At 37.6% G+C, this 26676-nt stretch overlaps 2 protein-coding genes and 1 pseudogene across 2 annotated transcripts; 2 read left to right on the forward strand and 1 right to left on the reverse strand.

Moving 5' to 3' along the window:
• Nucleotides 1-9501: 9501 nt before the first annotated feature.
• On the forward strand, nucleotides 9502-10434 carry LOC148720969 (adenosine receptor A2a-like; annotated as a pseudogene).
• Nucleotides 10435-13712: 3278 nt separating this feature from the next.
• On the forward strand, nucleotides 13713-14694 carry LOC148720970 (melanocortin receptor 5-like). Its single transcript, XM_088737713.1, has one exon. The coding sequence runs from the start codon at nucleotides 13713-13715 to the stop codon at nucleotides 14643-14645; it is 933 nt and encodes a 310-aa protein (XP_088593839.1). The 3' UTR covers nucleotides 14646-14694.
• An 8508-nt stretch (nucleotides 14695-23202) lies between these two features.
• LOC148720971 (melanocyte-stimulating hormone receptor-like) lies at nucleotides 23203-26157 on the reverse strand. Its single transcript, XM_088737758.1, has 2 exons — nucleotides 25927-26157; nucleotides 23203-25820 (listed from the first exon to the last, which is right to left on the reverse strand). Exon 2 carries the CDS (start codon nucleotides 24255-24257, stop codon nucleotides 23313-23315), a length of 945 nt encoding a protein of 314 aa, XP_088593884.1. The 5' UTR covers nucleotides 24258-25820; nucleotides 25927-26157; the 3' UTR covers nucleotides 23203-23312.
• Nucleotides 26158-26676: the final 519 nt, after the last annotated feature.

Consider the following 26676-nt stretch of genomic DNA (forward strand, 5'->3'; position numbering starts at 1 on the left):
ATACTGCTTTTCGCACGCGCTGATTGGCTTGTTAGGAAGTGAATGGCAAGTGCAGTTCACCTATGAGTACAAGATAAGACAAAATCGCGCGCCAAGAGTTTAATTACAAACTATTTTTCGGTATATTGAAAGAAATAAACTATTTTTTTTTGCATCTGGTACAGTGGAACCTCGATTTAACGAACCTCTATCTGACGAAGTCCTTGGTATAATGAACGATACTTTTCAGCCCGGCTAAAGTTACAGTTAAACGTATGCCACAGAATCTCGGTACAACGAAATCCTCTCGTTATAAAGAACACAATTCAGAAGCCCAAACGCATATAGATACCCCGATATAACGAACAAGTATCAACTCCTGACCAAAGACGAATGCGGGAAGGAATATCTCTATTTTTCATGACGCTGTAGAATAAAGATTTTGGTTCTATGGAGGGATCTTTTAGAGTTTATAGACGGGATAATACGACGTAATATTGCCCGTTGAAATTGAGAAATGGTGATACTTAATGTAACTCCTGGGAAGAAATTAGTATCTCTTCTGACAGAATAAGCATTACTTAATACACGAGTGACGGTTGCTGAGGAAGTCTCTGGTAAGTGTAATTAAACAAAGTCAGGTTTATGTGATCGTGGCCAGGCAGGTGCTGTCAAGGAAAAAATATCTCTCTTCAGATGCAATTACAAAAAGGCATTGGAAAAAAAAAACAAAACAAAACAACTGTTTATGAAATAAAAAAATGCTAAAGAATTATTTCTAGCCTAAATACTGTCTCTCGACTTCAAGAAATGTGGAATACATCTATTTTGAGCGAATTTATAGGGTAGGTAGATTTGATCGATTTTCGTGAAATTTTGCCAAAGCATTCCAGGGATGATGACGAACGGAATTGTGTGAGGAAATTTTGATTTATTAAATATTTTTCACGTTGTGTCCATTTACGCAACACGTTTCGCATTTTTTTACGCTACTCTAACTTCAGATGCGGATATCTAGACAATCAATCAGAATATCGGAAAAGCCTGACACACTTTTGTTGATTGATGCCTTGCGAATAAGACTGTGCAGCTATTTTGCTCTGGCAGCGAGATTCGATACCCAATAAATTCACTAGAAGGATCCTCGGTTGTTTCACGCCTTACTGGCTCCTCATACTCCCTAAATAAAAAAATCGCCTAAATTATATTTCTGAATCTCATGTATTAAGCTTTCTTTTGATGTATAGTTTGTTAGGGTTTTCTTCAAACTAGCGCCCGTACGAACTATTTCTACAGCTGCCCTATGCTTAAAAGATAGTCTTCCCATTTCCGTTGTTGGTTTAGTGATATTTATATTTAAAATCTTTCTTAGATTGTATCTGTGTTCCTGCTTCGAAACTAAGTTATTAAGGTAGTCATTAGAGAGACCATAGTATGATTTATAAGTTATGGATAGTAGCCTTTTCGTGTAAAAATATGAAATAGGGGACCATCCCCTAAGCTTACACATGTCGTCCATATTGATGTCCCTAGGCAGATTATGGATTAACCTTGCAGCTCGCAGGTGGAAATGCTCCATTTTTTCCATCAAGACCAGTGAGCATGAGGCCCATACAGCAATCCCATACAAGACAGATGGAATAATAGTCTTGAAATAAATAGACTCTAGAATAGACTTAGGTAGGAATTTTGTACGTTTTAATATAGCGAGTTTCTAATTAAACGTTTTTCAGACAGCCATGATATGTTCTTTCCGTGATAAGTTTTGATCGATGGTAAGACCGAGACATTGGGATGACGACTTAAACTTTATGACACTCTGGCCATATTTCAATAATCTAATTTGGTATCGTTGTCGGCATACTATCTGAGGCATTTCATGGAATAAAGCCAGAATGAAAAGTCACAGGAAAATCAGTTCTATTTATACGATGCTAATGTTGGCACGACCACAAACTTTACGGGGAAAACAAACAATCTGTTCTTGCATTTTAAATATGTAAACTCTTCTGAGGAAGTCTCCTTGTGATTATTATCAAAAGAACAACGTAAAAGCGACTGGCAAATTCTGTTGATACCAAATCTTTCGTTTGATATAACCTGCAAAACAAAGCTATCGCCCTTTAGTCTATAGATCGTAGAGGAGGGGTGTCCTTTTGGCAGTACACATGGATTTGATCTCGGTTAGAAGAAAGGATCTGGAGAATGATGACAATATTGAAATTGTAATGGTGGAAATTTGTCAATTCTCGAAGGATAACGTTTTATTTGGAGTGTGCTACAGATCCCCTAGAGCTGATGTGGAATGTTCGCTCAAATTACGTCAATGTTCGGAGAGAATTGAAACGACTAGATTTGCTACCTCTACCTTGTGGGCGACTTTAACTTCCCATGCATAGACTGGCATAGCTTAACTGCTACCTCAAGCGATAAGTGTACTGCTGATTTTTGTGATGTGCTTAATGATAATTTTTTGGTTCAATGTAATTTCAATCCAACAAGAATGCTAAATGAAGCTGATGGCAATATACTTGATTTAATCCTGACTAAAACTCCTGATACGGTTAGTAATGTTGAAGTACTGACTGATCATTTTAATTTTGATCATTTTCGTGTTAGTTTCAATATCAAACTCCTATCTGGTCGTCCTCGTAAGTCTGTCTCAAGGACAAACTACAACTTTAAAAAGGCAAACTTTATTGAACTGAATGAATTATTGAAGTACATCCCTTGGAATTGTGCTTTTTTGGTAGAGGATGTGGATATTTGTACTGAAAGAGTCAACGACTTATTACTAGCTCCAGCAGTTTTGTGCATTACAACCTTTACTGTGAAAAAGAAAATTAATCCCCCATGGATCACAAGTGATATTCTTAAGAAGGTCAACAAGAAAAAAAGGTTATGGAGAAAACTAAAGGTTCGTCCATCAGAAGCCCTTAGCCGAAAGTTTAAGGAGTTAAGAAGATCTGTCAAACAGTTACTAAGATCTGAATACAAACGATATCTGCAGCATCTGTCCAGTCAACTTAAGATAAACCCGAAACGATTTTGGAGCTACTACTCAATCAAGTCAAGATCAAAACGGCTTCCAGATGTAAACACTTACAACAGAAGATCTGCGACAAAACCTCAAGAGCAAGTCCACTTATTTAATATTCACTTTCACTCAGTTTTTCAGCGTAAACAGAGTACTGGGATACCAGCCCCAATATAAACTAACATACAAGATCCAAGTACTGATGTCATTACCAACTATGTGGCTTGTGACACTAAAGAAGTTGGAAAACTTCTCAAAGGTCTTAATGCTAATAAGTCTTGTGGGATTGACAATATACCTACTCGTTTACATAAAGAGACTGCTGATACATCTGCAGTTCCTCTGAGTATGCTTTTCAATTTATCTTTCAAACAGTGCTGCCTACCTAAATTATGGAAATCAGCTAATATCACACCTATTCATAACAATGGTGATCATGAGCCTGTAGAAAATTATAGAGGCATTTTGCTTCTATCCATCATTCGGAACTGCCAGGAAAGAATGGTGTACAATGCTATTTACAATCAAGTTATCAGTTTTGTGCACGATTCCCATCACGGATTCCTCACCGATCGTAGCTGCACTACTCAACTACTCTTGGTACATTATGATTGGTTCAAGGTTTTGGATAAGAGTGGCCAAGTCAATGTAGTGTTTATAGACTTTTCAAAGGCCTTTGACCTTGTCTGTCATGACATTCTTTTAGCCAAGCTTTATAAATATGGTGTCCACGGGGACTTGCTCAACTGGTGTAGGCATTATTTGACAGAACGTCAGCAGCGTATAGTAGTCAAAGGAGAGGCTTCCGATTGGTTAACCGTAACCTCTGGTGTCCCACAGGGTTCTTTGTTGGGACCATAAATTCTTCACAATATACATCAATGATTTACCAGCGGTAATTAGTAAGAACATCTCAATTGCATTATATGCTGATGATAGCAAAATGTATAGGGTTATTAATACTCAAGAAGATCTGTCCTCTTTTCAAAGTGACATTGATAAAATATCAGATAGGTGTGAGATGAACAAGATGACAATTAATACTAAGAAATGTAAGATCCTGCGAATAACCAGGAAAAAGGCACCCTTAGTTGGGGAGTATAACATTGAGGGTCAACCTTTGGAATGTGTTAATGTTTATAAAGATTTAGGATTGTTTACTGCTAGTGATCTCTCATGGAACCAGCATATAGATAGAATAACTGCTAAGAGCAATAGGGTTTTAGGGTTGGTAAAAAGGACTTGTAGGGACTTAAATGATGTTGAAACCATGAGAACACTTTATTGTAGTCTTGTGAGACCCTTATTGGAATATTCATGCGAAACTTGGAACCCTTATACTAAACGTAACATTGACAAATTGGAGGCTGTTCAGTGAAAAGCTACCAGATGGATCACTAGGTCTGATGATGATTATGGTACTAGACTATCTAAATTGAAATTGTAGCTATTATCTGATAGGCGTTTCATTAGGGATGTTACGTTTTTGTTCAATGTAATTAATGGCCATTATAACATAGACATTTCCAATAAGCTCATATTTTGTAAGGACAGAAGCATAATTTGAGGAAAAATGACACACAGGACCTTGTCCCAAATTTTAGCAGAACTAACGGTCTCAAATATAGCTTTTTTAACCGTATCGTTGGTGAATGGAATAGCTTACCTAATCACATTAGAGAATCAGATAGTATTGAAACTTTTAAAAAGAACGTTTTAAGTTTTATTAAGGATAAGGATAATTAGGGCATCTATTTTTATATTTCTATATAGTTTTGCTATATTAAATTTTTTTTAATTAGAGGGGGCATCCCTTGTATGGTGCGTCAGCGCTTTTGGTTGTCTCCTTCTCCACAATTTTTCCTTTTATGGTTTTTATTAACCTTAATTGTAATTAATACTAATTGTTTGTGTATTCTTGTGGAGTGAATTTGTAATAAATAAATAAATAACCTGCAAACAAAGCAAACGCCCTTCAGTCTAAGCTACAAAATGATATCGTCAACAAATCTAACAGGAAGTGGGAAACAAACGAACACATTCAAAGAACTGTCATGTTCTTCCTCTTTGGTGGGTGGATTATAACAACAATTTATTTCTCTCTCAGCCATCAACATTCTCCTGTCCATCACAGCATTTCTCGGCAATTGTCTCATCCTTGTTGTTCTTCGCAAGGAATCTTCCCTCTTTTACCGTTGTCTGGCAACAATTGATCTATTGGTTGGTCTTGTTAGCCAGCCTCTCGCTGCTACTTATGGGATGTCTGTGGCTCGTGAACGATGGATTTTTTGTCGATACGCTTCTGGGACAACTTTCATAACGAGCTATACATTATGTTTGGTGTCTTTATCGACTATGACGGCCATAAGCGTGGACAGATTACTCGCCTTGTTGTTGGGGCTGAGATACAAACATACTGTAACTTTGAAGCGCACATATATTACTCTAGCTGCCTTTTAGGTTCTATCCATTGTCACTGCTCTATTATACATTTTAGATTATCGTATAACTATTTGGTATGGCCGTGTAGTTGGACCATCTTGCATAATTGTCTCAATCGCTTCGTACAGAAAGATTTTCAGCGTCCTCAATCGTCATCAGGCTCAGGTACAAGATCTTGTTCAACAACAGCCGAGCAAACCAAATGCACTGAACATGGCGCAATACAAAAAGGCAGTGTACAGTGCACTGTGGGTGCAGTTAGCATTAGTTGTTTGCTCTGCACCGATCAATTTAGTGGAAATTGTGATCGCTCATAGCAAACGATATCCACCATATTTAGTGGTCTTAAGGCAAATAGGAAGTTGCTTAGTTTTCTTTAACTTGACGTTAAACCCATTTTTTTACTGCTGGAAGATAATTGAGGTAAGACAAGCAGCAAAGCAAACAATTAGACAATCACTTTGTCCATGGAATTGACGGGTTGAAAGGTAAGGGTGAAAGCGTTGTCTTCGTATTTTCTTAACTCAACATACATCGTGCTCTACTTTAATGTATCAAGCACTGTGAAACAGAAAAATCGAAGCGCAGACGTCCTACATACCGTAACTCCTCTATCAAGTCCCCCCCGGTCTTCTTTCAGGTACTTTGGGGGCTTGGCTTATAAGAGGCTGGCCTGAATATAGGGGGGGGGGGGGGTGGGTTATTAATTTAATCCGACTTTTACTACCAGGATACAAAAGGATGTGATAAACCGTATATATTTATTCAAAATTGTTCTCACTTTACATTTTTTCAAATTGACAGAGTAAAAACCCTCAGTAAAGTGTGATGAGTTGTATGATTTGTCATAGTCATTGCTCTGTAGTTTCTGTATACCGTATTCTATTGATGCCAACCTGCTAACATCAATCAATCTACGTATGATGCACGATCCTCGCAGTAGATAGCGCTATTTAAGCAATAGCGAAATTCAGACCTGAAAAAAATCAGGCCTGTACGGGACTCGAACCACTGACCTCTGCGATACTAGTGCAGCGCTCTAACCAATTGAGCTAACAAGCCAACTGAGAGCAGGCCGTTAAGTTGATTCGTAATGAACCCGTGAAAGTGATAAATGAGATAGAATAAATATATGAAAATCATATATTGAACTGCGGTATTTGATACGTATGATGCACGATCCTCGCAGTAGATAGCGCTATTTAAGCAATAGCGAAATTCAGACCTGAAAAAAATCAGGCCTGTACGGGACTCGAACCACTGACCTCTGCGATACTAGTGCAGCGCTCTAACCAATTGAGCTAACAAGCCAACTGAGAGCAGGCCGTTAAGTTAAGTCCCGTACAGGCCTGATTTTTTTCAGGTCTGAATTTCGCTATTGCTTAAATAGCGCTATCTACTGCGAGGATCGTGCATCATACGTATCAAATACCGCAGTTCAATATATGATTTTCATATATTTATTCTATCTCATCAATCAATCTATCAATCAATCAATCAATCAATTGCCATAGTCAATTATAAATAACAAACTAAAATTACAGCACTTGATATTAAAATAAAGGTCGAAAGTAAAACTGAACGGTACGATGACTTTTAGTTTATAATTAACATTGTTATTCTTTTTCTTATTATTATTATTATCTTTATTATTATTTTCATCATTATTATCAATAATGTTATCATATTAATTAGTTCTTATTTCTAACTTAGAACAGACTCCCCTTAACAGGTGTCAACTTCTACCGGCTCCATACAAACGACTCATTCACGACATAAACATTACAAACGAACTGAACTGAACGACCTAACTTTACTGACGGATCGAAACAGACCAATCACGACCGACTTACGCCACTTGAGTCTTACCGCCAATAACATCACGGTAAAACCGCCTCCCGGTTAGCTCAATGGATAGAGCGCTAGACTGTAGTGCGGGAGGTCGAGGGTTCGAGACCCGGACCAACACTCAAGGTCTTAAAATAATTGAGAAGAATTTTCTACCTTTCTATAACATCAAGAAATGGTTAGATATTCTAGTCTTCTCGGATAGGGACGAATAAATGGAGGTCCCGTCTCCTGCAGGGTTGGGGCAGGAGACGTTAATTTCCCACACACGAGATTACTGAGTGATGGATGTCCTCCCTTGGGGTGGGATGGGTGGGTTAGAACAGCAGGTTCACATCAGTTATTACAGCTGCCAATTAATCAACCTGCTTAAACAAATAAATGAACTTCAAGCTTCAATCATTTTACACGAACTGAAATAAGAACATTCTACTGACAACAACTATTCACTTGACTCTGATGATGACTTCCGCACAGGTTGTCGAAACGTCAGTCACTACCACCGACAACAGTCCTTCTCAGGACTACACTCACCCCGACGATCATACCACACTTTAAAATGTTACCCCCGGGTTCAAACCATTTACTGCAGTATTATTATTGTTATCATTTTTTTATTTGTTATAATATCATCATTTTAAATAATATTTTTAACATCATCACTGTTAATGTCACTCGTAACACTGAGTGGATCGATTTCCGACCTCGACCCTAGACTAATTTGTTATTAAAACAGAATGTTCGTGAAGTTTCTATGGCACAGGAAGAATGTTAGGGTACAAGTACCTGCCGCATACATGACACCTTGTGTACATGTAACAACCAAGCTTTTACCTTATCCCAACTACTGTCAAACTGGGGAAATAATTACAAAAGTGTCACCACGCTCTCTCGTACGCGACTGAAATGATTTTTAGAGGGATAATTCTAAATAATTTTAATAGCTTGAAGCGAGGGCATGGTTGAATTTTGAGGGAAAATAGGTGAAATAGCCCAAAGTATTAATTTGGTTATGTGGCATTTCGTACCTGTCGAGTAATTGTTTCTGTTTCCAATTTTAGTCGGATGTTGGGTGCAAAGAAAAAAACCGATAATGGGCTGTTATTTACGAAGTCTGCGTTCAAATAGTTTCCGACTAACTATTAACCTTTCATGTCGAATATTCAAGTTTCTGAGTAACTGTAATTGAGCAAAGCAGGTCAGTTACGTGATCGTGGCTTGGCGGGTGCTGTCAAGAAAAAAATGTCTCTCTTCAGATGCAATTACAAAAAGGCATAGAAAAAAAAAGACAAAACAAAACAAAACAACTGTTTATGAAGTCACGGAATGCTAAAAAAACATTTTCTAGCCTAAATACTGTCTCTCAACTTCAAGAAATGTGATAACGTTGGGTAGAATTTCATTTAAAATATCCTTTTCAGAAAACGGTAAGTTATTATTTCTCTTTTTAAGCTCGATCGCTCGCTTGAAATTGATTTTCGGAAGCAGAATATAAATAAAGGAAGAAATATTTTAAATTTACGCGTATTATCTACATTATTTGAGACATTTTGCATCAAAAGAGATACTTTTTTTATGCCATAAGAACTGACACAGTTTCACAAACGTCTGGTATGTCTTAAATGCTAAGGAAGACCTGCACTAGACATGTAGGTTTGGCAAAAACCTTTATAAGATGATAAAACTTCCTGTTTTTTTCATGTGAAGGCACTTTGCTGAGAAGCTTTCCCGGTGTAGAAGTTTGGTAGCACTCTTTCATATAGAAAAAACAAACAAAGGAAAAGATCGCACCATTCAAGGCTTACAATTAATGATATCACTTATGGTTACGTTCTGTTCTTTTTAATAAAGACTTTTAAGTAAAATGTAACTTATGGCGAAAAAGTCCAGAGAACTTATAAGGAATCTAATAAGCTGCTAGTTACGCAGAAACTGGTTCCTCGCAAGGATGACAAAAAATGCAAAACACAGCGATACAATAGGATAAAAAGTGATATGCATCTTCATAAAAAGACAGTTTTCAACCACATTTAAAATGTGGTAACTGTTTTTGAAGTCAATATTCTGGATCTTAAAATCAAAGGAAGTTATAGGTGGTTTTGGTGCATAGGAGTATTCTAAAAGAAATGTTGCATGTTGCAATTTTAGATAAATTCAAGGAAAAAGGAAACGAACGTTTACTAAGCTTCGCTATAATGACGACAATAGATTTAAAAGGAGGTGGATCACAACTTCAAATATTTCAAGAAGAGCAATGCTCTCCCTCTTTGGTGGATGGGCTTGAACAAAAATCAGTTTCGTTCTTAGCGGTGCACATTCTCCTCTCGGTGACCGCTTTTCTTGGCAATTCCCTTATCCTTGTTGCCCTTCGAAAGGAATCTTCCCTTCATCCGCCGTCCAAACTGTTGTATCGTAGTCTGGCCATAACTGACCTGTTGGTTGGTCTTGTTAGTGAGCCTCTCTATGTTACTTATTGGATATTCTTGGTTCAGGAAAACTGGAGTCTTTGTCAATACGCAAGCAACGCAGCGTACATAGCAAGCTATGCATTATGTGGAGTGTCTTTGATGACGATGACAGCCATAAGCGTGGACAGACTTCTCGCCCTGTTGTTGGGGCTGAGATACAGACAAATTGTAACGTTGAAACGCACATACATCATTATAGCTACTATCTGGGTTATGTCCACTGTCGCTGCTACATGCTTCAAGTTAGATCATCGTATAACGCATTGGTCTGTATATATATCTATACCATTTTGCCTAGGTATCACAATCATCTCGTATACAAAGATTTTCCGCACTCTTAATCGTAATCAGGCACAAGTAGAAGGTCGTTTTCAACAACAGCCGGGCCAACTGAATGCACTGAACATAGCCCGATACAAAAAGGCAGTGTACAGTGCTTTGCCGGTGCAGTTAGCATTAGTAATTTGTTATGCACCATACTCAATGATGGTAGTTGTAATCGCAGACAGCAAAACACATTCGTCACACTTAGTAGTAATATGGAAACTAGCTGTTGTCTTAGTTTACCTTAACTCGACATTAAACCCATTTCTTTACTGCTGAAAGATTAGTGAGGTAAGACAAGCGGTAAAGCAGACAATAAGAGATGCACTATGCTGAGGTTAGAAATGATAATATGTGATTGCATGAGCAGTAATCGTGCATTGAAAAATTCAATGTACTCGTTTCAGTTCCATTGAGAACAGCCAAGGAAAAGTCGAGAAAATAAAAAACTCATTTTACTGACTGTACTATAGTAGAGAAACGTCTCTGGCTGGCATTCTTATGATAAAAAACGTCTTGCAAACGTCTTGCAAACGGATAGAAACATGTTATTGAGAAACTATAACAGAAGAAAATCAAATTTATTCCCTTATAACGATCAAGTTTCGACCAGGATCACAATGCTGTTGTCACAAGAGACCATTATGATGGGAATGTTCTTGTAGCTTTTGCCTTAAATCCGTGTGTAGCGTTATAAGATAACATACAAAAGAATGGGAAATCGCAATAACGATCGCATTTTGTTTCCTTTATTTATTATTGTTGTTTTTTTTTTCATTTTTAAGGCAAACATACATTATGGTGGAGCAGTCTAGGTAATTTTACAGAATCGTATAAGCTGCGAATTACTGAGAAATTGGATTCTCTAAAATAAAAGCAAAACCCAGCCATACAATTAGATAAAAAGTAACATGTATCTTTACAAAACAGACACTTTTCATCTGCATTTCAAAACAAGAAACACTGCCTTCAGTTTATTTGGATCTTGGTACCAAATTAAGGTTTGGAAGTGTGGGTGAAGTCTAAATTAAACATTCCTTGCTGCAATTTTTAGCGGAGCCCATACTCATAGAAAAAGGTAGTAAAAACAGTAACCCATCAAGCAGAAAAAAGGTGGTGGAATTACCAAAATTTGATAGGTTATGACTGTGCGTCCGTGCGTACAAGGTGCTACTTTCAGCTTGAGCGGCTGACTGCATTGCAGGCTCGAAACTAGTCAGGGGAACGGAGAAGGGGACCTCAAATTTGACCTAACTTTAGCCCCAAACCCCTCTCTGTCTAATCGTTTGAGAACAAAGTTACTTTTATGAAGTAAAAGTCCCACTATAGCAGATTCCATGGTGAAATTCATTTGGCAGCACAATTTACCAATGAAGTTTTATAACACTTTCAAAATGCCACCTAGCAGGGTGAATGCTTGGTGCACCATAGGCCACAGATGGGACCCCCTCCTGAAACTCCAGAACAAACAGTCAGAGAAGTGAGCGAAAGAGGCTTTTGAAATATCTTGTCACACTCAACTTCTGTGCTAAGTTTCAGCCAAATCGGTTGACTACCACTTTTGGCCCCTGGAACACTTTCTCAGACAGGGACACTTAAGGCAAATAGCAAGTTGCTTAGTTTTCTTTAACTTGACACTAAACCCGTTTCTTTACTGCTGGAAGATAGGTGATAAGACAAACAGCAAAGCAAACAAATGGACAATGACTTTGTCCAGGAGTTAAAGGGCTTTTGACATTTGTTATCTAATTTTTAGAGATTCAACCAGAGATTGTCCGTAGACAACCTTTTTGAAACCACCTATATGTTTGATTGCCCTCTCCCACGTGACTGAAATGACTTTTTAGAGGGATAATCCTAAATAATGTTAATAGCTTCACGGGAGTGCATGGTTGAATTTTAAAGGAAAATAAGTGAAATAGCCTAAAGCATTAATTTGGTTATGTGGCATTTCGTACCTGTCGAGTAATTGTCTCCGTTTCCAATTTTCGTCGGATATGAGGCGCAAAGAAAAAACCCAGTAAGGGGCTGTCATTTACGAAGTCTGCGTTCAAATAGTTTCCGATTTACCCGTTTCATGTCGAATATTCAAGCTCAGCTTCCTGAAGCTGATCATCATTTTAAAGGTCTTTTTAAATGAAAGCTGATACCAACAATTTATTATTTATCCTAGCAAGGACACTTTTTCTTAGTATTGGTAGCTTTTGCACTATGGCGTGAGATGGTCATAAAAGCACAAAGTTTTATATTTCTACCTGGTAGTGCAAATTCATTCGAAAATTAAAGTTAACCAGTGGGATAGACACGTAGTTTTGACGCAGAACAATTTTAGGTGATAAAGATCCCTGCCTCACCAATTATGAAAGATGAATTGCAAGAAAATCTTCCTTGCGGGAAAGAATATTTCTATCGTTCATGATGCTGCAAAATAAAGATATTCAGTGGATCTATGGAGGGATCTTTTAGAGTTTATAGACGGGATAATATGACATAGCATTACCTGTTGAAATTCATAAATGGTGATATTTAAAGCTACTGGGAAGAAATTGGTATCTCTTGTAACAGAATAAGCATTATTTAATACATGAGTGAACGTTGCTGAGGACGTTTCTGGGTAAGTGTAATTAAAATGAGTGAGGTTTACGTGATCGTGGCCTGGCAGGTGCTGTCAAGGAAAAAATATCTCTCTTCAGATTCAATTGCAAAAAGGCATTAAAAAAAACAAAAAAAACAATTGTTTATGAAATGCTGGAGAATATTGTCTAGCCTAAATATTGTCTCTCGACTTCAACAAATGTAGTAGTCTTAGGCAGAATTTCATTTAAAATCTCCTTTTCAGAAAACGGTAAGTTATTATTTTTCTTTTCATGCTCGGTCGCTCGCTAGAAATTGATTTTCGGAAGCAAGCTATAAACAAAGGAAGAAATATTTTATATTTACGCGTACTATCTGCATTGTTTGAGACATTTTGCTTCAGAAGAGAGAGTTTTTGCTTATGCCATAGTCAAATTATGACACCAGTGCAAAAAATGCCTGGTATGTCTTAAATACTAAGTAAGACCTGCACCAGACATGCAGGTTTGGCAAACACCTTTATTTGGGAATAAAACTTCTTGTTTTTTTCATGTGAAGACAATTTGCGGAGAAGCTTTCCAGGTGTAGAACGTTCGTCGCACTCTTTCATATAGTTAAAAAAAAAAAACAACAACAATAACCGAAAAGATCGCACCATTCAAGACTTACAATTATTGATATTACTTATGGTTACGTTCTGTTCTTTTTAATAAAGATTTTTAAGTAAAATGTCAATTATGGCGAAAAAGTCCAGAGAAATTAGAAGGGATCTAATAAGCTGCTCGTTACGCAGAAACTGGTTCCTCTCACGGGTGACAGTAAATGCAAAACACAGCGATGCGATCGGATAAAAAGTGACATGTATCTTAATCAAACAGACAGTTTTCACCTACATTTGAAATCTGGTAACTATGTTTTTGAAGTCAATATTCTAGGTTTTAAAATCAAAGCAAGGTATAGGGTTTTTTTTTTTCGTAGGAGTGGTCTAAAGAAAATTTTGCTGGTTGCAATTTTTAGATAACTTCAAGGAAAAACGTATAATGAGGACAAAAGATTTAAAAGGAGGTGGATCACATACTCAAACATTTCAAGAAGAGCATTGCTCCCCCTCTTTGGTAGGTGGGCTTCAACAAGAATCAGTTTCGTTATCAGCGGTGCATATTCTCCTCTCGGTGACTGCTTTTCTTGGCAATTCCCTTATCCTTGTTGCCCTTCGAAAGGAATCTTCCCTTCATCCGCCGTCCAAACTGTTGTATCGTAGTCTGGCCATAACTGACCTTTTGGTTGGTCTTGTTAGTGAGCCTCTGTATGTTACCTATTGGATATTCTTGGCTCAGGAAAACTGGAGTCTTTGTCAATACGCAAGGGACGCATACCACCTAACAAGCTATGCATTATGCGGAGCGTCTTTGATGACGATGACGGCCATAAGCGTGGACAGACTTCTCGCCCTGTTGTTGGGGATGAGATACAGACAAATTGTAACGTTAAAACGCACATACATCGTTGCAGCTACCCTGTGGGTGATACCCACTGTCGCTGCTTTATTCATCAATTTATATCATCGTATAACGAATTGGTATGAATATATAGTTATACCATCTTGCCTAGTTATCACAATCATCTCGTACACAAAGATTTTCCGCACTCTCAATCGTCATCAGGCAGAAGTGCAAGGTCGTGTTCAACAACAGCCGAGCCAAACAAATGCACTGAATATGGCGCGATACAAAAAGGCAGTGTACAGTGCACTGTGGGTGCAGTTAGCATTAATTGTTTGTTATGCACCATACTTTATAGTGGCAATTGTCATCGCTGAAAGTAAAAGATATTCATCACACTTAGTGGTATTAAGGGGAGCAGCAGGTATCTTTGTTTACTTCAACTCGAGATTAAACCCGTTTCTTTACTGCTGGAAGATTAGTGAAATAAGACAAGCGGTAAAACAGACTATTAGAGAAGCACTATGCTGAAGTTAGAAATAATAATATGTGATTGCACGAGCAGTTATCGCGCATAGAAAAGTTCAATGTACTTGTTTCAGTTCCATCGAGAACAGCTAAAGAGAAGTCGAGTAAAAAAAACTCATTTTACTAAATGTATTAAAGTAGAGGAGAGTCTCTGGTTAGCATTCCTGATGATAAACAACGTATTGCAAACGGATAGAAACATGTTCTTGAGAGGTAGATAGGAGATGGGATTTTTTTCTTTTCTTTTTAAAAACAGCGTTAGTCAAATAAAGATTTAGGAGAGACTTCAGCTTCAAAAAGTAGGCAGTTTGCTTTAAGAGCCGGTTTACAAGTCAGCCGGTAAGCGAGATCAACATTTTTATCATGTAGTAATCCTTAAATCAATTTACTTTTTTTTAAAATCAAACATAACCATGATTATCACTGTTTCTCATAGAGGTGTCTTTAAAGTAACAATCTTTAGCCAAAGACAAATTTACTTAAATTACAGCCGGAGAAAATCAAATTTATTCTCTTATTTTGATCGGGTTTCGACCGGGATCAGAATGCCGTTGCTACAGGAGACCATTATGACGAAAAGGTTCTTGTAGCTTTCACCTTTAATCCGAGTGTTGCGTTTCAAGATAACGCATAAAAGAAAAAAGAAATCGAAATAACGATCACATTACAATCACTCAATCGCAAAATAATGAAGTGCGCATAATGACATGTAGATCTTCGGTTCAGAATACCGCAGGCACGCAGTTAGGCATTACACGAGGGCGTGAACTTCGACGAGAATCTAATTTTTAGCAAACATATTAGCGAATTATGCAAGAAGGCCAGTCAAAAGGTGGGCGTTCACGCCAGGTTGAGAAACTTGGTTACTACGGAGACTAAACTATTACTATATAAAACTGCTATTATGCCATATCTCATATGGCATTTCTGTAGGGCGTCGGATGCAAGGAAAGTTGAAAGAATTCAAGAGCGAGCACTGAGGATAGTCTATAGTTCACATTCAGAAACGTAAATGAGCTTATTAGATCGTGCTAAACTACCTACCCTTCTTAATAGGAGATTGCAAGATATAGTTATGCTTATGTATAAGGTTAAATATAGGCTAGTTCCTGATTTCATTTGTGACATTTATAGTCCTAAGTCTTGTAAATATAATTTAAGAAATCAAAATGTTTATATGCCTAGGTTTAATTCTGTATTGTATGGTAAACACTCTCTTAGATATCTTGGACCATTTCCCTGGAACAAACTAAAAAAAAAATCACTGAAATTAGTAGCCTCTCTAGGTTTAAGTTCCATATTAGACGTAAGGATCCTACCGAACTGATAAATGGTAACAATTGCTCCGCGTGCGTAATTTGTACCTTAGGTTATATAATCTATAGCTTATTTCTTATAATTAATTAGGTTATTCATCTACGTTGCTCCGCGTGCGTAATTTGTATCTCTTACGTTATATAATCTATAGCTCATTTCTTATCATTAATTACGTTATTCATCTACGTTGTGTCCCCAATTAGCGTCAGCTAAATACATTGACACATGAATAAAGTTCATCATCATCATCATCATTATCATCTAAAAATACTCCTTTTTTTCTTCATTTCAATAGAGTTATATTGTACCGTTGTCTGGCAGCGACTGATCTGTTGTTTGACCTTGTTAGCCAGTCTCTTGCTGCTACGTATGGGATGTCTGTGGTTCGTGAACGATGGGTTTTTTGTCGATACACATCAGAGGCAACTTTCATAACAAGCATATGTTTGGTGTATTTATTGACTATGACGGCCATAAGCTAAGCGTGGACAGACCTCTTACCTTGCTGTTGGAGCTGAAATACAAACATATCGTAGCTTTGAAGCGCACATATTTAACAAATGGTAAACACCACAGCGTACACTATTGAGTTATGATGCACGCGGGAGGTTGCTAAGCACGAAAGAAGCGTAAGAGTCGCGCGAGGCGATAGCCGAGAGCGACTCTAGCTTCTTGATTTTGTTATTAAAACAGAATGTTTGTGAAGATTCTACGGCACAGGAAGAATGTTAGGGTACAAGCACCTGCCGCATGCATGAAAGCTTGTGTACATGTAACAAGCAAGCTTTTACCTCATCCCAAATACTGTCAAATTGAGGAAATAATTACAAAAGTGCCATCACGCCCTCATACACGTAACTGAATGATTTGTTAGAGGGATAATCCTAAATAATGTTAATAGCTTGATGGGAGGGCATGGTTGAGTTTTGAAGGTAAATAAGTGGAATGGCCGAAAGCATTAATTTGGTTGTGGTATTTCCTACCTGTCGAGTGATTGTCTCCATTTCCAATTTTGGTCGGATGTGAGGCGCAAAGAAAAAAAGCCGGTAATGGGCTGTCATTTACGAAGTCTGCGTTCAAATAGTTTCCGACTTAATAACGTTTCACGTCGAATATTCAAGTTTCTGGGTAAGTGTAATTAAACAAAGTCAGCTTTACGTGATCGTGACCTAGCAGGTGCTGTCAAGGTAACAATATCTGTCTTCAGATGCAATTACAAAAAGACATTAAGCAAAAAAAACAAAACAACTGTTTATGAAGTCACGAAACGCTGAAGAATATTTTCTAGCCTAAATACTGCCTCTCAACTTCAAGAAATGTGGTAGTGTTGGGTAGAATTTCATTTAAAATCTCCTTTTCAGAAAACGGTAAGTTATTATTTCTCTTTTCATGCTCGATCGCTGGCTCGAAATTGATTTTCGGAAGCAAAATATAAACAAAGGAAGAAATTTTTCATATTTACGCGAACTATCTACACTGTTTGAGACATTTTGCCTCAGAGGAGAGAGGTTTTTTTTATGCCATAGTAAAATTATGACAGCAGTGTTTGATACATCTTAAATCAGTGCTAAGTAAGGCATATACTAGACATGCAGGCTTGGCGCAGCCCCTAACAGTTTCTTTAGAAACTATCAGCCTTTATCCAAATTTATCAAGCTATTTAGAGGTAAATCAATTCGAATATCTTAAAAGAGTTGGGTATCTTTCGCACTGTTAAAATACTGATATACTGAATACTGAATACTGATGTCTCTATTTTTTCCTGTTGTTGCTATCTCAACCATGAGTCGCCCACTCTCAATGCTACTGTTTGGATGCCTCTGGTTCACAAACAATGGAATCTCTGTCGATGCGCATTTGACGCCACCTTCCTCACAAGCCGTGCATTATGTGGAGTGTCGTTGATGACGATAACGGCCATAAGCGTAGACAGACGTCTCGCCCTGCTGTTAGGGCGGGTGCCAGATAAATTGTAACTTTGAAACGCACATATATCATTGTAGCTACCTTTTGGATTGTATCTACTGTCACTGCTTTATGCTACACATCAGATTGCCTATACGCATTTGTTATGGCCATATAGTTATGCCATCTTGCCTTGTTATTTTAGTCGCCTGGTGTATGAAGATTTTTCGGGGTCTCAGTTATCACCAGGCTCAATTACAAGATCTTGTTGAACAACAGCCGAGCCAAAAAAGCAGTGTTCAGTGCACTGTGGGTGCAGATAGCATTGGTAGTTTGCTATGCACCATCCTTTATAGCGGCAATTGTAATCGCTGAGAGTAAAACATATTCATCACACTTATTAGTATTAAGGGGAGCAGCAGGTGACTTAGTTTACTTTAACTCGACTTTAAACCCATTCCTTTATTGCGATGAGATAAGTGAAGTAAGACAAGCAGTGAAGCAGACAATCAGACAAGCACTTTGCTGTCTATGGAGTTAAGTCTTCCTCGACTCATATATAATACTTTTAAAACTGAAAGTGATTACACAATTATTGTATGAAAACACTCGTTAAATTTAACAAATAGAGAAGCCTTGACTATGCTCTGTTCTGTAGTAAAGCCCGTAAGAAGCGGCTAGTAGCCTCGTCATGGGTCATTGACACGTATTCCCGTCCGTTGTCGTCTAACAAGAACTGGAAGCTTTGCTTCGTCAACTGTAGTAGACCTTCGCGTCCTCAACGACACCACTACAAGGTTATATGAAGCCAGATATTCCCTACAAGACCCCAAGGATTGTCTCCCCAGACTGGATTTGACGACTGCAAGTTTTGGAGATCAGGTACTTGAATTGGAGGTTTGTGTTTCGTGTACTGTGTTTCCTTTGTTCTCGCGCTTGTTTCGCTTTATTTGACTCCGGAAGAGCTTGTTTGACACTTGGAAATCTGTACCTTTTGAAATAGAAATTATCCTGTTAAATGGCGGGTTGTTGAGGTATCTTTCAATTGCGTTTCGCAATCCAAGAAGGGATGACCTCGAATACAATACACCATCTTTTGTTAGCGCTTCTGAACTGATTCGTTCTTCAGTGCATAATATAAAGCATGCAGTAATTTTACAGTCGAGCTTGAAAGGTGGCTAAGAGTTGCTAAAGTCGGAGCTTACCAAAACCAAAGGTTTATAAATTATGATAATAATGGTAAAAAGTAGTAAGTAATAAATTGTTCTTCAAGTCAGTAATAAATTTTGACAACCTATCCCGGGCTTTTATTTACCACCTCGATCAATAAATAGTTGTGTTTATTTCAATAATGGAAAATAACTGTCAAAATTACCAAACGAGAATCGCTCATCACTGTAGAGAATCACAGGAAGAAAATTCAATAACTTTCCTTTTACATGAAAGTTTACCTAACACGAAGGTATTTCACTCGTCTGATTGTGAACAAATCGGATCTAGGGTCTACTAGGCTACCTTTGGCTTGTCATTATCCGGGGTAATCACTACTGGTGAGTTCGCCGGCGAAAGGAGGAGAAAAACCAGAGAATAAAAAAACAAATTGTAGAAACAGAAAATGGTTTACTGGCGTAATCGATGTTTTTGTTAACTATTTCGTTTCAAGTACTAGTCAGAAACATAGCCGAGAGAGAAAAGCTCGAAAGCGCAATTACTGAAATACTCAGGTAAATTCAAATATTTTAAAACAAGTTCGTAGCTGTGACGAAAATTTGAATTTAAATAGTTTGATGAGTTCGGAAATTGTAAAAAAAGTCAACTTTTCCGAGACTGAGTGCAATCGCCAGCTTAAATAGTTTATTTTGCTTGCTAAGGCTGCAATGATTCAAATTTCAACTGACTCCTAAAAAATGATATGAACACTTGATAAGCATCCAGCCAATGAAATTTTAATGACAGATGTCTCCATTTCTACCCTATAGTTTATTTCTTAACTAAGGTATCTCGCAGGTTGAGGGCGTTTCCTGACACAAAAAAGAACTTCCGACGCATTTTAACTGCGTAAACGATGGTGGGGAATTCTAATCGTGAACTCTCCTAAGGAAGTAGGGCTTCAGTAGTCGTTAGTGGGCGTGGTCATTAGGGAAGTAGCAGTTTTCTTCGTTTACATTAACTCGACGTTAAATCCATTTCTTTACTGCTGAAAGATCAGTGAAGTAAGACAAGCAGTGAGGCAGACAATCAGAAAAGCACTTTACTGTCCACGGCGCGGAGTTAGATCTTTCTCGAGTTGTATTTTTATTCGTGCTCTCAATGCTGAGAGTGATGAAGTCACGTCAAGTATGTTATTAGAAATATTGTTGTTCAAGGTTTTTACATAGTCTGTTGTGAATATTTTACTCGTTAATTTATGTTTTGTTACGTTGTGAATATTTTCCTTAGTTTATGTTTCCTTACGTTGATTTACGTGACGCAAAGCCCTCTGAGGCTCTTGCTTCTAATCGGGTAATCATTAACACAAAATGGCTTGTTGTGTAAACTAGAAAGCCTTTTTTAACGAAAAAAACTAAAAGTAAGGTAGAATTTAAAGAGAATTAGCTACCAATGATCAAGAATACGACAAGGCATATTTGAAGAAAGATAAGCATACATGTTTAATTAATCTTCTTTTAGCAATATAAAAGTATTGGATAAAACTTCGAAGAGTAATTTGTGAGAGTGTTTCGAGGTACTTCTTATCGAGTTGTATTGGTTCACCTTTAGTCTCGAGCTTGTTTTGTCATCAGAAAAATGTCCGTAATGCTTTTGAATATGCAGAGTGGTTTCGTTGCTTGTGTATATACCCACCGGTACTTTAAAGTGCACCTAAACTCAGAAATTTTTTTTTCGCTTAACGAAATAAGCGTATTTTTTGGAGTATTTCTGTGCAAAAATTTTTTAATTTGCTCAAATCTTTAATTTTCTGTGCCCAGTCAAAATACGGAAAATCGGCCGCCATCTTGCCCTACGGCCGAGTTTAAAGAGGAATGGCTCTAGCGGGTAATGTGGCGTCAAAACGAGAACACGAAAGTCTGCATTTGACACATTTTCACTTGTTTGGGAAGGTTGTCGTCGATATTGTTCGAAATATGCCGACTAGGTGTGTTGTATGAGGAATGTATGAAGCGCGATACCTTCTTGCAAATTTCGCACGTGGCGTGAAAACAAAAGAACAAAGAATTGCTGCCGTTTCTTTCTTTTACATTTTCTATTTGTTCTTCTCCTTTCGCCAACAAATTGTAAGTGATTATCTTAGATATGAGATATAAATTTAGCCTATTGAACTTGTCAATTACACCAGGTATGAAATAACAATAAGGGGCAATTGTAGAGACATCTTTTAATATTTCTCCTCCCATTGCACAGTGCGACAAACAGACCCTCTTTACTTGGATCAACTTAAGTTGATAGGAATCTTATTAAGTGCCATATTGTTTGTGTGGTAAGTTGACACTAATAATTATCAGACTCGGCAAGCTGAAAATGGAAAAAGTTCTCAACTTAATGTTAAACCAACGTGGAATCGAAATTTGTTTAATTCTTTATTCCAAATAGCGACCTCAGCTAAACTACTAAGCAATTATATGTGGACGGCTCTCAACTGTTTATATCAATCAATTACCAAAGCTGAATTTAAATACGAATTAGCACTTAAGTCAAATCCCTTGGTAAGCACAAAACACGTCAGCTATAATACTGTTTGAAAATACAATATGAATAAGGGAACTTTCTTTGATAACAAGACCAACCAACAGATCAGTTGTTGCGGATGAAGGGAAGATTCTTTGTGACGGGCAACAAGAATAAGAGAATTGCCAAGAAATGCTGTGATGGAGAGGACAATGTTGACTGTCAAGAAAGAAATTTAAAAAAATTCTTGTCGAAGCCCACCAACCAGAGAGGGGGAACAATACAGTTCTTGAAATGTCTTGGTCTGTGTTCCACCCCAGTAAAATTTGCCGTCGACATTATTCTGTATTCCTCTTTTTTTTTCCTTTTTTGAGAAATATTCGATCTAAACAGCTACACAACGACGACGACTAAAAAAAGAGCTCCCTACGTACTGAGTCATATAACTTCCCCATCATTGCTTATTCGTTTGAAAAATGTCAGAGAAATTGTCGCTTTAACTTGTCAGGTACACCCCGTATAAAATTGGAAAAGGAAGCAAATACATAAAAGCACCTGTAACATAATTACTGTTTGCTCTGTACGACCTAAAATCCCTCTTAGGTTAGCCTACGGGCCCATTATCGAGGCTTCAGTAAGAGTTACTTCGCTCGTGAATGATAAGTTAGAGGCTTTGAGCAACACGACTCGTGGACAAAAGAGCGACGCAAAACTAATAACAAGGACACATGCAAATTTACTTTAACATATTCGAATTCAACAGTGTAATTAGTAACATTTTGTGGCTCTTTTACCTCCGTTTCGTCTCCGACAAAACTAGAACAAAACAAAAGAAGAGCTAAAAAATGACGCGAACATACAATTTTCTGCCGCTTTCGTTTGCATTATTTATTTGTTTTCCTCCTTTCGCCAACAAATTAATATTCTTAGTGATTTTCCTGGATATTGATAAGCCAAAGTTTGCCTGTTATATCGTAGTTATACAATTTCTTCGCTTCCAACGTCTTGTTCGCGAAAACACAAGTAAATTATTTTGGTATCAAACAAGCTTTGACGTATAAGGCAGCTCACTGAATTCTTCATGTCGTAATTATCTCAAGCGATTCTATTAGCAATTGTCCTCTGATAATGAAGTTTTTATTATAATGCTAAAGTTAACAAGATAATCCATTGATCGAGAAGTAAAATGAACGAATTGGGATAAATTTGATGGAAAAAACAAAGTTTGTGTTGCTACCTTGCTTGCTGCCAATTTTGGTGACCAAGAGATCAAGGGTTTTAGAGAAAATGGTGAAAGAAACAAAGGTATCAAAAACTCTGTTCAGCCAACTTAATCTAGGAATGAATTAGTATCAAGAGTCAAACACATGGACAAATGTGATAGTATTGTTATGCTACAACTTATTAAAAGCTCAGTCTTCTTATGTAGAAATTCATTCGGAGCTGAGTAAGGAGGATTAATAAATATCATCAGTGTGGGGAAAAAAAAGAAAAATCCGGTGAAAAGAACTCTATAAGAACCAGTAACTTCCAATTTATTCCATATGCTAATTTACACATTGCTAGCATTAGTCAAGCAATATTATACATCTCTAAAATTCATAAGCATTATGTACTATGCACAGACTTCCAATTTTTTGATAAGTTTCTAATTTCTTCCTATATATCCAACATACAACATATCTGACGAGCGTTCTCTCTGGCTGGTACTAATCGTGACGTTTTTACTAAGCTATGAAAACTGTCCATTGGAGTGTACCTTAAGAAACCGGGGACCTAACTCTAAAACCATGGACAGCAAAGTGCTTGTCTGATTGTCTGTTTCACTGCTTGTCTTACTTCACTTATCTTCCAGCAGTAAAGGAACGGGTTTAACGTCGAGTTAAAGTAAAGCAAGACACCTGCTACTCCCCCTATGCCTACTGAGTCTGATGAATACGTTTCATCGTCACCGATTACTACTGCCGCCATGATTAAGTATGGTGCATAGCAAACTACTAGTGCTAACTGCACCCACAGTGAACTGTACACTGCCTTTTTGTATCGCGCCATGTTCAGTGCATTTGGTTGGCTCGGCTGTTGTGGGCCATGATCTTGTACTTGAGCCCGATGATGACTGAGACCCCGAAAAATGTTTATATACGAGAGGAATGAAATAACAAGGCAAGATGGTATAGTTATATAGATACACCAAATGGTTATACGGTAATCTAATATGTAGCATAAAGCAGCGACGCTAGATACAATCCAAAAGGTAGCTAAGATGATGTATGTGCGCTTCAAAGTTACAGTTTGTCTGTATCTCAGCCCCAACAATAAGGCGAATAGTCTATCCACGCTTATGGCCGTTATCGTCATTAACGACACTGCACATAATGCTACGGATGTGAGGAAGGCGGCGTAATATGCGTATTGACAAAGATTCCATTGTTCGTGGACCACGAAAATCCAGGTCGTAGCAGCCAGAGGCTGGGTAAAAAGACCAACCAACAGATCAGTTGTTGCCAGACATCGATACAAGAGTTTGGACGGCGGATGAAGGAAAGATTCTTTGTAGAGAGCAACAAGGATAAGAAAATTGCCAAGAAACGCTGTGATGGAGAGGAGAATGTTAACTGCTGCAAAAGAAACTGATTCTTGTCGAGTTTCACCCGCCATGGAAGGGGAGCATAGCAGTTCTCGAATTGTTTTTGCCTGTGTGCTACCTCTGTAATTTGTTGTGGACATTGTTCTGTGCTTGTTTCCTGACAATGACAAGGTAAAAGTAGCGTACTAGACCCTAATCTGATCCAATTTGTTTTCTTCCAATGTCTTGTTCACAATAAGAAGAGAAATATACTTTCATATCAGGTGACTTTCATGTAAAAGGAAAGTTATTGAATTTTTCTTGCTAGAGGGCAAACAATCCCTCTCTATTTGATAGGGTGCTTTTCAAATTTCCATGTCATCTGCTTGAAGTTCAAACTTGAATATTATCAAACTCGGTAAACTAGAAATAAAAAAAAAAGAAAAGCTGACGATTTTACTTGATCTATGAAAAATCTGGACTCGTACAGTCTCCGAAAGCATTAAACTATTGAAATTGAAATTTTAATCAGAGATGCCAGCTTACATTAAAATATTTCTTTTAAATTTCTAATGAACACAGTTTTGCAGCTAACATAAAATGATATATTATAAAGCAAGCTGCACGCTATTCAATCTTGTCGTTGTCATTATCTGGACCATTAATAAATTTTCCTTATATTACGACATACTACTACTGAAGTGAAATACAATTTATCATTCCCAGGAAGAAATCAAAGGATGGATTAGCTGGTTCTACCTTTCATCAGCAACATTCGCCTCAAGACTTCCTCTAATGCGTTGACTCTTTAAAAATGCGCCCACGACATGGCTTTCAAATGACAATGATGGCGATCCCTTTTCTGTTTTACAGTTCATAATTTACCTTACGTTCCTCATTTATGATAAGAGAAGACAACTCGTGACTAAAAATAATTTTGTAACACCTTATTCTGGTTTATTTTTTAAATGTCTCATAATAAAGGCGGCAGTCTATTCTGCGCCACAATTACGTGTTTGTCTAATCGGTTAAGTTTAATTTAGAACATAGCTAACAGAGTCGCGCAATCAAATTCATTGTACGTAAGCGTGCACAAAATCCCGATAGTGTACGTTGATAGCGTCAGCAAATCCGACCTCGCCAGAAATTTTTTTTTTTCGAGCGAGCGGCCATTGCTAGCGCGGGGAAAAATAATACATTTCGCGACAATAATGGATACAAACAGAAACTCGGCCTACGAGTCCGAAAACGAATACAATGTTTCGACCTTTTCCCTTGGGCTAGAGTTCTTAAATGAGGCAGAAAAAGAGAAAAACAAAGGAAAAGGAGACTCTGCATCAGCGCCGTCACGATTCGCTTCAACTGATATTGTTGTCCGTTTTTCGCGTCGGATTTTGATGCACAATTCCACCGGCTATGTTCTAAAACAATTGGTTCATGCTTTCAGCAGTGCACTATCGAGTTATGGAGCACGTGGGAAGTTTGGAGAGCACTCAAGAAGCTAGAGTCGCCCTCGGCTATCGCCTCGGGCAACTCTTACGCTTTGTTCGTGCTCTCCAAACTTCCCGCGTGCTCCATAACTCGATAGTGCACGCTAAAGCATGAACCAATTGTTAACTAGGAATAAATTAGCATCTACAGTCAAACTTACAGACATCTATGATTGTATTGTTGTTTTACATCTTATTTGAACTCCGTCTCCACAGGCAGAAAATCATTCATAGCTGAGCGAAGAGGATAAAGTACTGCATTTAATTTCGGAAAATGGAGAGATTTTGAAATAACTGTACAAAAAGCGGGGATTGTAAATTTTATCATATACACACTTACACATTGTGACTAGTATTATTATCCAACTGTGCTTCGTAGAGTACAAATAACGCCCAAAACGAGTACAAATACCTCTCGGTATTTGTACTCCAGAGAACCGGTTAGAAAATATCCACGAAATTCGCCCGTACTGAAACAACAATTTGGCGCGTTGGATAATAAATCTCTTATTAGACGTTTCGTTGTGTAGTATGGCTGAGTTTTTTTAATCGTTGCCTTAATATGGTTTAAAGAAGAATTAACATGAGAGTAAAATGTATGCATATCTCTCTTCGATTATGACTAGATATAATTATGATAAAGTTAGAATTAGTAGCACGAAGAATACTTCCTAAAGAAAGTCCACAATCAGAATTCCTCGCCAGCGTTTAAGCATTTAAAATGTATCAGAAAATTCTATGTTGTGTCAAAAAATGCCCGCAACCTGCGAGGTACCTCAGTTAAGAAAAACACACTAAAAGGCAAATATGGAGACATCTGCCTTTAAACTTTCACCTCCAGGATGCTAATCAAGAGTTCATGTCATTATCAGCCTCAGCAAGCTTAATAAATAATGTGAACTGGAGATTTTACTCGGTCTTAGATAAATAAAGAAATTTTTGACAATCTCCGAACGCATCAAACTATTCAAATTCAAATTTTGATTACAGCTGCGAACATATTTGGAAATATTTAAGTTTACCTTAGTAGTTTATTTGCGCTTTGCAGTTCTTCTCTCATCGTTAAAAATTACACCAGCAAACCGTTTTC

Source organism: Stylophora pistillata, chromosome 11, assembly GCF_964205215.1.
Source record: "Stylophora pistillata chromosome 11, jaStyPist1.2, whole genome shotgun sequence".
NCBI classification, from domain to species: Eukaryota; Metazoa; Cnidaria; class Anthozoa; order Scleractinia; family Pocilloporidae; genus Stylophora; species Stylophora pistillata.

What these genes read in the sequence shown, in the direction of transcription:
- LOC148720970 (XM_088737713.1), top strand. Translation starts at nt 13,713, where the DNA reads ATGAGGACAAAAGATTTAAAAGGAGGTGGATCACATACTCAAACATTT.
- LOC148720971 (XM_088737758.1), bottom strand. Translation starts at nt 24,257, where the DNA reads ATGTCCACAACAAATTACAGAGGTAGCACACAGGCAAAAACAATTCGA.